Raw genomic sequence first — 12,038 nt, 5'->3', positions numbered from 1 at the left:
ACTTTTACTATGTTCACTCAATTAATGGCTGTCTGATATTTTGAAATAGCCAAATATAATTTCCTACTTTTCATTAGAACAATTTAGAAAATAGACCTTACCTTATGAAATCTTCTTCCTCTTCTCTCTTTGGCCTCAGCTGTTTGGGTTGAGCCATATTAATCCAATTTGGTAGAGATTTCAAGAGTCTGCTGATATCATCGTCTTTTGCCCAAGATGCACTGATGACAAGTTTTTCTTCTGACTGGACAATGCCCCTAAATACAGTCAACAGATAAGAGATATATCAACACAATGCATGGAATCCAGTTAGCATTTTTCATCTACTTCTATTGTAGAAAAAAGATAACATATTTATCTCTCATTAACATAAATTATTATCTGGGTTGGAGTCAGTGACATCCATTATATAGATCCTAGTACTGAGAAACATAATTTCTAGATCACATTCTTAGTATCTTAATTGTTGAGTAATTGTGAAAGCTGATAATGCTAATTAGTCTCCTTATCATAGTTAGACCTTAGGATAAATAGAAATGTGTGGAAGGTTTTGTGTAAATCTTTAAAGGAAGCTGTTGAATAAATAAAAAGTAGGGTAACTATACAAGAAAAAGTTATTAAATGACAACATAAATGGTACCTGAAAAGGTGAAAAAGTGCTATAAAAGGCTGTTCCCTGATGTCTTGGTTCAAACTACCAATTACGCCTATGTGAAGATATTTTTTGAACTATGAACATCCCCTTATTCAAAGCTAATATACCATGATAAAGAAATCCCTGGCTCTGGATATCAGGCAGAATAAATCTTTGATTACTGCTATTTCCAGTGGGCTTTGACTAGTGATTCAAAGTTGAAAGGTTTCAGGTCCTTTAACAGGGCCATGGGTTAGCTATTAATGTTGCTCTTACCAGAATGTACCTTAAATGTTAAATTTCAACTTAATTAAAAATCCTCTCTTTCTATTCAACATTTCTGTCGCTATAACTAATTTCAATGGTCTAAAAATCCTCATCAGCAATTCAAGAGACATTTATTTACAAAGGGAGTGCTAATTAGCTAGTACCCTTCTGAAGTTGACCAAGGCTATACTATAGTCTGGTATAAGGGCTATAATGGGGGCATAATGCACAGAGTATTTTCTCTTCTAAAGATGCAATGTGTGTGTGTGTGTGTGTGTGTGTGTGTGTGTGTGTGTGTGAGTGTGTTTGAGAAGTTAAAAAACTTCCTGGCCCAACTGACAATTTAATGTTTGTAGACAAAAGAAGTTGAAGCCTACACAACTTGACTTATGACAGCCTAACTCAAGGTAACATGATTTCATGTTGTAGGGAGCAATATTACCATAGCTCCCTGAAAATAGCTGGAACAAATAATAGAACTACGGTTGATTACTAGAATTCTTCTAATTCAATATAAGGAAAAGTTTACTGACAGTAACTGTGGTCAGCTATTCAAAAAGAGGACTACAGAACCTTCCTCCCTCCAATCTTTGTTCCTCTCACTGGTTATTCTCTTGTTATTTTCTTGCGTCACTTCTGCAATACTTATGGACTAATTCTACATTCTAGCTATTATACTCTTATACCGAGAACATATGATATTCCATCCCAGTTGGATCCTCAATGTTCTTTGGCATTCTTTTCTACCTGCCTCTGGTCAGCTACCTTGCTTATTTCCCTCAATGGTTAATTTTTTTTAAAGTGAAACTACATTTACAGAAAAATCATGCAGAAAATACGGAGTTCCCGTGTACCACTACTCACAACCACAGTTTTTTAAATTAACATTTTGCATTAGTGTGGTACCTTTGCTGCAATTGATGAAACATTATCATAATTATACTATTAACTATAGTCCACAATTTACATTAGGATTAACTGTTTGTGTTGTACAATCCTATGATTTTTTAAAAATTATGCTATTAACGTATATACAACCTAAAAGTCTCCTTTTAACTATATAAATCAAATCTATTTCAGTGCTATTATGTATATTTACAACGTTGTGGTATTTTTTAAACCTTCACTACTTATTCCCCATATCCTTCCTATTTGACAGAGAAAGGAGAAGATCTAAATCTATACTTTCAAGCATTCCCGGCCCAAAGTCCCCACAGAAATATGTTCAAATACATGCCCATCCTCATCTGTGTCCCTCCATCTAGGTTCTCAGGATCATGTCTCCCCCAGTTATCCCCTCTTTTCCCTATGTTTTTAGTATCTCCCTATATAATATCTTCCCCGAACTTCTTATTTTTTTTCAACAAATGAATGAATAAAACTCTTTCTTGATCCAGCATTCCTCTCTAGTAAATTTCCTCTCTCTCTCCTTTATAGGCACCATCATCAAGTGAGCAGATGACACTCACTGAATTCACTTTCTTATCTCTTATTCACTCATTCAATTCATGAAATCTCTCTCCAGGGTCTACATTAGTATTTAACCCATCTATATTATCGTTTTGAAAATGTTTCAATAATTATACTCTTTTATTTCTAGAGTTTTTATTTGGCTCTTTTATAAATACACTGGCTTCCAAAATGTCCATGTCTCATATTATGGATTCTATCCCTTCATCTGTTTGAATGTTTTAAAAACAACACTTTTACAGTTCACTTTATAAGGCTCTATATCCTGTAATTCTTTGGACAGACATCCTGTTTGTTACATCTGCCTCTCTCATGACAGCAGGTTTCTGCATGTGGTCTGCAAGTTCTACTGCAGTGGGGGTTGTGTTCAGGAATCCCAGATGTTTTCTCAGAAATGTCACTATTGGGTGGTTTGCATTTGCCTCTTCGGAGTTAACTATGAGTTTTGCTGGCTCTAAAGTTTTTAATTATGCTTTTCTTTCTTGGCTTAAAGCTTCTTCTCCTACACAGGCAGTGCAAATTGAGGTCTTGCACATATCACAAGCATGTGGTTCTGATTTCTTGTATTTCTATTCCAGGTTGGGTGGCTCATTCCCATGGCCAGAGCTTTCTTCATTCCTGTTCATGGATGGAACAGACACCTGACTAACTTCTGGCTTAGAATTGGCTACAGAAATAAAGGTCTCTTCCTTATAGGTATTAAAATGCCACCAACCCATGGGCATATTTTAGTTTTCATACTCCTTTATTATTCTAAAGCATCTGACATTTGACTCAGATCAAATGTCCAGTACTCCCTTCTGGAAATATTACTTACTCTTTTGGTTTCCAAAACATCACTTTCTTAGATTCTATTCCTGCCACTGTAATCTCCCTCTTAGCCAGAACTGATGGTTCTTTTCCACTGATCTGTGCTTTAACTGTTGGTGTTCTACAGGATTCTGCATTTCTCACTTGGGCAATCTCGTCTTCTTGCCAGACATGGCTCATCTATGTTAACAGTGAGTCCCAAATTATTATCTCCACAGCAAACATCTCTTCTAAGCTTAACCAGCATATCCAAGGAATTACTGGAGAACTCTACTTGAAAAACCCACCAGCATTTTAAACTAAAGTGAGCCAAAAGGAATTCAGTGTTTGTCAACCTCTTTCCCCCACTGAACACCTAGTGTTTCCTAATCTGGTCATCAGTCCTACCACCCATCCATTTACTCAAATCTGGTACTCAGAATCATCTTACTCACCGCACAGTCACCACATTCTACCAGTTCTGCCTCCTTAGTATCTACTAAATCTGTCATTTCCTTTTCAGGTTTAATGCTATTAAACCTGAAATACACCCTTCATACACCCTTCATCGTTTATCACTTGGACTTTGAAGCAATCTTGCAACACTGGACTTTTTTTCTGGAGCAACAAGACCACCAGTCCAACTTACCTAACTAGTCAGAAGAGTCATTTTTCTAAACAAAAATACAATATATTTTATTTCCATTTTTAGAACAATTCACTGTCTCCTTATTCCATGCACAAATAAATTCAAGTTTCTTAGCAAGGAATGAATCTTTTCAGCTTTATCACCTGCCACTGCTTTCATTCTTTGTCTTTGTTCACTACTTCCAGTCAACCCTCCTGTGTTGGCTGACTATCCTCTATCCATAAGTATCCTATAGTTTTTTTAATGGAATAGACTGTTTCCTGCTTGTGTGTATCTCTGCCTAGAAAGTTTTCTTCATCTTCCTTTCTTGCCTAGGCAATCTCTACTTATCAAGTACTACTGTACTCCCATCTTGGTACAGCAGAGTTCTCTTTTTCCCATCTCATCATCCTTACACCAAAGGGTCTTTCAACCTTGGCTGCACATTAGGAATCACTTGCGGAACTTTATAAAATACCAGCTCCCCAGGCGATACCCAAGACCAGTTAAATCAGAATCTCTGAGGGAGGGACCAAGGCATCAGTACTTTCTAAAGTTTCCCCGGTGGTTTCAATGTGCAGTCAGGGTAAAAATTACTGCCTTAGATATACCTCTACACTCCCTGGTCCTACCATGCTTCTTTACAAGTTGGGACCCCACACTGGATGATGAGATCTTATTCTTATTAGTTTTTGTGTCCCTAGAGTCTAACAGAGTACAGCAACTTGGAAGATATAGGAGAACTGAACAGGAAATAAGAACAAGCCCTTTTCAGTTTTAGGAATCTGTATAACTTATTAGACTAAAGCCATTTTAGCGGGCTCTCTACTTTCCTTTTCTTCACGAAATGACTTGGACAAGCTATCAAGTCATTTGGCATTTAACCAAGCCATGCTCTTCATCATCCCTTTTTAATACAAATTAGAATAATGAATACAAGTGTGTTCCCTTATGCAAATAACCCAACATAAAAAGTCCTGAGTCACAAACAAATAACTAAGAAATGATTATTGACATGCTTTTCTACTCCACATTCCCAGGAGCCCATTATTGGAAAGTCCTCTTACAATAATCTCTTCCTTTGGATAGCAGGCAAACAACAAACCCTTCTTTTATATGTATCATCTATAAATTCACAATTGATACTATGTCCTCTATATTGGGATTAGCAAACTAGATCTGCAGGCCAAATCTGCCCCATTGCCTGTCATTGTATAACCTGTAAGCTAAGAATGGTGTTAACATTTTAAGTGGTTTAAAAACTCAAACGAAGAATGATATCTTGTGACATGTGAAAATGATATGAAATTCAAATCTCAGTGCCCATATCTAAAAAGAGCTTTGGTGGCTGGTTCAGTTCCTATTAGATCCACACTATAGGTTAATTCTGCACAGAGTAAGAAATTCTACTACAACTCAGTTTTCCAGTCACCAGATTTTTGAGTCCATCCATGCTGACCCATATCTGCCCTGGGAGTTTAGGGAACAGTTTGTGTCTGTAGATGTTGATAGTATTATACATTTTTGGGGAGCCGGAATTTTTTACTTTTGCACCAGAGGAAATGAAAAAAAAGTTAGCTAAGTGGAATGTACATTGTGGAATATTGCATTAAAGGTACCAACATTATTCACCTACTTATTTTTTTGAAGGCTGGTTTAATTCAATTACTCAATATTATGTTACTATCTTCGCTAATATTCACAGAGCCTGCTTTATCAAAGAAGAACAATCCTAATTAAGGATGCATCTCTATTCATTATTCTAATTTGTATTGAATATGTCATCTACATACTATCCTTAATGATAAATATATCAATTCATATTGGAATGAATATCAATCCCAATAACAGTTCCAAATATTCTAATTTGAAATACTGTAATTATTTAGCACCATATAATTACCCTAAAGTGAATTTTCTATTCAAGAGGCAAAGTTTCCATCTTGACCAGCTGTAATTATTCGTTGACAGTTTTGTGATAAACCAGAACATGTGGGTTACAAAATTCCAGGACATATCCTCAAAAAAGGAGAGGTAAATCTCTAAAAATTATTCCACAAGAAGAGTAGTGTTAATTATTACTGCCAAAGCCATAATCTCCTAATTAATTCACAGCTCAATGGGCCACAGATAGAGCCATCTGTGTAACTATTTGTACCTGTTCCCAGGAGGAGGAGGAAAATAGGTGTAACTCTTGGAACAGGTGATAAGGCTGCAATGAGAAAAGTCCACCCTCTAAACACAGCTCAGTGAATTTCATTCACAAAACATCTGCTGGTGTCGACTAGCTCTGATGTGCACTGGTTCCTCTCTGAAACAGTAGAGAAATGGAAAGTGCGTGCAGGGTCCCTGGATACAGCTTGGGTACTGAGTCTTTCATTAGATAAACAACAAGGGGCAGGTGGGGCTAACTGGATTCAACTGTTTGGTGACAGTTAGGGCATGATGTTTACTTTCGTAGACTGAATCTTTCAGACACTTCAAGAACTAGGAACCAAGCTAGGCAAATGAACCCTAGACAAGGTTGGCTCAAATTAAGCTGATGCAGTTGAATTTAGACTGTGGAATGCATGGATCCAAGGTAGGCCAAACTGCAGTGCAAACTCCAGCAATACAAGTGATAATGATGATTAAGGATGCAGAAATAAGACTATTGGCTGCTGATTAAAACAAAACAACAATGAAAAACAAATACAAAAAAACAAAATTAGAATGTCCCTTAAGTTAGAATAGAGCAGAATAAATAGGGAAAGAGCGGCACACTCAATGTTGGTCAGTGAGCTTTATGACAGTGTTACTTCTACTTACGAATCATAACTTAAGAAACATATGATAACTCTGGAGATGATTCACAGGAAATAAACAATTAAAGAGGACACAGAGAAAAGCAGATTTGGAATTTGAGAATCTGCAGAAGGTAGCTCTTGGGGATAATTTAATAACAGCCTTTAATAGACGTGTTCTCATAGGAAGGGTCATATTGTTTGGCATTTAAAAGACGAATAAGAAAAGAACTGTATTGTAACATAGGAAAGAGACAAAGAATTCACGTAAAATTTGTCTCAACTCATTTTTTTAATGGTATACAAATTTAAATATATTCTGTATTTGAATATTCTTAAGATCTTTATAAAACAATATCAGACCATGTATCTCCTTGTGTAAACCCAGCTTATTAATAGTTCTTAATCCTGGCTGCAAATTAGAATACCTGGGAAGTGTTAAAAAAAGATATCAATTTCACAATCTTAAGTGGGGCTTACCATGGGTATTTAAAAAAAAAATTATTTATTAATTAAAAAAATAAAGAAACAAAATAAAACAACATACATAATCAGTAATTCACAATATCATCACTTAGTTGCATATTCATCATTTCTTAGAACATTTGCATTAATTCAGAAAAAGAAATAAAAAGACAAGAGAAAAAGAAATAAAACGAACACAGGAAAGAAAAAGAAAAAGATTATACCTACCATACCCCTTACCCCTTGCTTTCATTGATCACTAGCATTTCAAACTAAATTTATTTTAGCATTTGTTCCCCCGTTATTTATTTTTATTCCATATGTTCTACTCCTTTGTTGACAAGGTAGATAAAAGGAGCATCAGACACAAGGTTTTCACAATCACACAGTCACATTGTGACAGCTGTATCATTATTCAATCATCTTCAAGAAACATGGCTACTGGAACACAGCTCTACATTTTCAGGCAGTTCCCCCCAGCCTCTCCATTACATCTTGAATAACAAGATGATATCTACTTGATGCATAAGAATAACCTCCAGGATAACCTCTCGACTCTGTTTGGAATCTCTCAGCCATTGACACTTTGTCTCATTTCCCTCTTCCCCCTTTTGGTCGAGAAGGTTTTCTCAATCCCTTGTTGCTGAGTCTCCGTTCGTTCCAAGATCTCTGTCCCACATTGCCAGGAAGGTCCACACCCCTGGGAGTCACGTTCCACGTAGAGAGGGGGTAGGGTGGTGAGACTGCTCGTTATGTTGGCTGGAGAGAGGGGCCACATCTTAGCAACAATAGAGGCTCTCTTGGGGGTGACTCTTAGGCCTAAATTTTAAGTAGACTTGACCTATCCTGTGTGGGGTTAAGTTTCATATGAACAAACCCCAAGACTGGGGGTTCAGCCTATAGCTTTAGTTGTCCACACTGCTTGTGAGAATATCAAGAATTGTTGAATTTCTCCCCGTTCTCACCACTCCCCGAAGGGGGCTTTTCAGGTACTTTTCCACTCACTGATCGAATCGCTCTGGGATTCATCGGGGCATCACTCTGGACAAACCAACAAAATTTCATGTCCTACCTGAGATTCCAAGTACTTATGGAGATCAATCAAACAATCTACATAAGTTATATCAGGAAATACACTAGTCAAAATATAAATTTTGTGACAAACATTTTTTTGCTTTAGTCTCACACAGAAGGTAACATTTTAAAATATTAATTACCATCTATTTTCAGTACTCTGCAATAATGACGTTCCTTTGTTTTTCCTCATGCAAAAACATTTTAAAATTGTATCTTGTACATTTCACTATTATTATACACTCTAGGCATTCCTACATTATACCATCTCAATCTTTAACATCTATCTTTCTTTCTGATTTCATTTATGTCCCCAGCCCTCCTCCCTCTATCATTCTCACCTGCAGCTTCATTCAGTGTTTTAACATAATTATATTACAGTTAGATAGTATTGTGCGGTCCATTTCTGAGTTTTTATATCCAGTCCTGTTGCACAGTCTGTATCCCTTCAGCTCCAATTACCCAATATCTTACCCTATTTCTATCTCCTGATGGTCTCTGTTACGAACAAAATATTCCAAGTATATTCACTAATGTCAGTTCATACCAATGAGACCATACAGTATTTGTCCTTTAGTTTTTGGCTAGTGTCACTCAGCATAATGTTCTCAAGGTCCATCCATGTTGTTACATACTTCATAAGTTTATTCTGTCTTAAGGCTGCATAATATTCCATCGTATGTATATACCACAGTTTGTTTAGCCACTTGTCTGTTGATGGACATTTTGGCTGTTTCCATCTCCTTGCAATTGTAAATAATGCTGCTATAAACATTGGTGTGCAAATGTCCGTTTGTGTCTTTGCCCTTATGTCCTCTGAGTAGATACCTAGTGATGGTATTGCTAGGTCATATGGCAATTCTATATTCAACCTTTTGAGGAACCGCCATCTCTTCATGTGCCTTTTGGCCATTTGTATTTCCTCTTCTGAGAAGTATCTGTTCAAGTCTTTTTCCCATTTTGTAATTGGATTCGCTGTCTTTTTGTTGTTGAGTTGAACAATCTCTTTATAAATTCTGGATACTAGACCTTTATCTGATATGTCATTTCCAAATATTGTCTCCCATTTTGTGGGCTGTCTTTTTACTTTCTTGATGAAGTTCTTTGATGCACAAAAGTGTTTAATTTTGAGGAGTTTCCATTTATTTCTTTCTTTCTTCAGTGCTCTTGCTTTAGGTGTAAGATCTATAAAACCACCTCTGATTATAAGATTTATAAGATATTTCCCTACATTTTCCTCTAACTGTTTTATGGTCTTAGACCTGATGTTTAGATCTTTGATCCATTTTTAGTTAACTTTTGTATAGGGTGTGAGATATGGGTCCTCTTTCATTCTTTTGCATATGGATATCCAGTTCTCTAGGCACCATTTATTGAAGAGACTGTTCTGTCCCAGGTGAGTTGGCTTGACTGCCTTATCAAAGATCAAATGTCCATAGATGAGAGGGTCTATATCTGAGCATTCTATTCGATTCCATTGGTCGATATATCTATCTTCATGCCAGTACCATGCTGTTTTGACCACTGTGGCTTCATAATATGCCTTAAAGTCAGGCAGCGTGAGACCTCCAGCTTCGTTTTTTTTTTCCTCAAGATACTTTTAGCAATTTGGGGCACCCTGCCCTTCCAGATAAATTTGCTTCTCTATTTCTGAAAAGCAAGTTGTTGGGATTTTGATTGGTATTGTGTTGAATCTGTAAATCAATTTAGGTAGAATTGACATCTTAACTATATTTAGTCTTCCAATCCATGGACACGGTATGCCCTTCCATCTATTTAGGTTTTCTGTGATTTCTTTTAACAGTTTCTTGTAGTTTTCTTTGTATAGGTCTTTTGTCTCTTTAGTTAAATTTATTCCTAAGTATTTTATTCTTTTAGTTGCAATTGTAAATGGAATTAGTTTCTTGATTTCCCCCTCAGATTGTTCATTACTAGTGTATAGAAACACTATAGATTTTTGAATGTTGATCTTGTAACCTGCCACTTTGCTGTACTCACTTATTAGTTCTAGTAGTTTTGCTGTGGATTTTTCAGGGTTTTTGACATATAGCATCAAATCATCTGCAAACAGTGATAGTTTTACTTCTTCATTTCCAATTTTGATACCTCATATATTTTTTTTCTTGTCTAATTGCTCTGGCTAGAACTTCCAACACGATGTTGAATAACAGTGGTAATAGTGGACATCTTTGTCTTGTTCCTGATCTTAGGGGGAAAGTTTTCAGTTTTTCCCCATTGAGGATATTAGCTATGGGTTTTTCATACATTCCCTTTATCATTTTAAGGAAATTTCCTTGTATTCCTATCCTTCAAAGTGTTTTCAACAGGAAAGGATGTTGAATTTTGTCAAATGCCTTCTCTGCATCAATTGAGATGATCATGTGATTTTTCTGCTTTGATTTGTTGATATGGTGTATTACATTAATTGATTTTCTTATGTTGAACCATCCTTGCATACCTGGGATGAATCCTACTTGGTCATGATGTATAATTCTTTTAATGTGTTGTTGGATTTGATTTGCTAGAATTTTGTTGAGGATTTTTGCATCTATATTCATCAGAGAGATTGGTCTGTAGTTTTCTTTTTTTGTAATATCTTTGCCTGGTTTTGGTATGAGGGTGATGTTGGCTTCATAGAATGAATTAGGTAGCTTTCCCTCCTCTTCAATTTTTTTGAACAGTTTGAGCAGGGTTGGTACTAATTCTTTCTGGAATGTTTGGTAGAATTCACATGTGAAGCCGTCTGGTCCTGGACTTTTCTTTTTGGGAAGCTTTTTAATGACTGATTCAATTTCTTTACTTGTGATTGGTTTGTTGAGGTCATCTATTTCTTCTTGAGTCAAAGTTGGTTGTTCATGCCTTTCTAGGAACTTGTCCATTTCATCTACATTGTTGTATTTATTGGCATAAAGTTGTTCATAGTATCCTGTTATTACCTCCTTCATTTCTGTGGGGTCAGTGGTTATGTCTCCTCTTCCATTTCTGATCTTATTTATTTGCATCCTCTCTCTTCTTCTTTTTGTCAATCTTGTTAAGGGCCCATCAATCTTATTAATTTTCTCATAGTACCAACTTCTGGTTTTACTGATTCTCTCAATTGTTTTCATGTTCTCAATTTCATTTATTTCTGATCTAATCTTTGCTATTTCTTTCCTTTGCTTGCTTTGGGGTTAGTTTGCTGTTCTTTCTCCATTTCTTCCAAGTGGACAGTTAATTCCTGTATTTTTGCCCTTTCTTCTTTTTTGATATAGGCATTTAGGGCAATAAATTTCCTTCTTAGCTCTGCCTTTGCTGCATCCCATAAGTTTTGATATGTTGTGTTTTCATTTTCATTCGCCTCGAGATATTTACTGATTTCTCTTGTAATTTCTTCCTTGACCCACTGGTTGTTTAAAAGTGTGTTGTTGAGCCTCCACATATTTGTGAATTTTCTGGTGCTTTGCCTATTATTCATTCCCTTATGATCTGAGAAAGTGTTGTGTATGATTTCAATCTTTTTAAATTTGTTGAGACTTGCTTTGTGACCCAGCATATGGTCTATCTTTGAGAATGATCCATGAGTACTTGAGAAAAAGGTGTATCCTGCTGTTTTGGGGTGTAATGTCCTATAAATGTCTGTTAAGTCTAGCTCATTTATTGTAATATTCAAATTCTCTGTTTCTTTATTGATCCTCTGTCTAGATGTTCTGTCCATTGATGAGAGTGGGGAATTGAAGTCTCCAACTATTATGGTAGATGTGTCTATTTCCCTTTTCAGTATTTGCAGTGTTTGCCTCATGTGTTTTGGAACATTCTGGTTTGGAGCATAAATATTTATGATTGTTATGTCTTCATGTTGAATTGTCCCTTTTATTAGTACATGGTATCCTTCTTTGTCTCTTTTAACTGTTTTACATTTGAAGTCTAATTTGTTGGATATTAGTATAGC

At 36.0% G+C, this 12,038-nt stretch overlaps 1 protein-coding gene across 1 annotated transcript in view; it reads right to left on the bottom strand.

Annotated features, from left to right (window-relative positions):
* Positions 1-12,038, bottom strand: part of EXOC4 (exocyst complex component 4) — a 970,332-nt gene that overhangs the window by 143,400 nt on the left and 814,894 nt on the right. The window contains exon 13 of the mRNA XM_077136146.1: positions 102-257. Coding sequence (XP_076992261.1) covers positions 102-257 — 156 coding nt within the window. The remainder of the gene's footprint in view (positions 1-101; positions 258-12,038) is intronic.

Source organism: Tamandua tetradactyla, chromosome 1, assembly GCF_023851605.1.
Source record: "Tamandua tetradactyla isolate mTamTet1 chromosome 1, mTamTet1.pri, whole genome shotgun sequence".
Classification (NCBI taxonomy): domain Eukaryota; kingdom Metazoa; phylum Chordata; class Mammalia; order Pilosa; family Myrmecophagidae; genus Tamandua; species Tamandua tetradactyla.
This window is presented reverse-complemented; position numbering and strand designations above follow the sequence as displayed.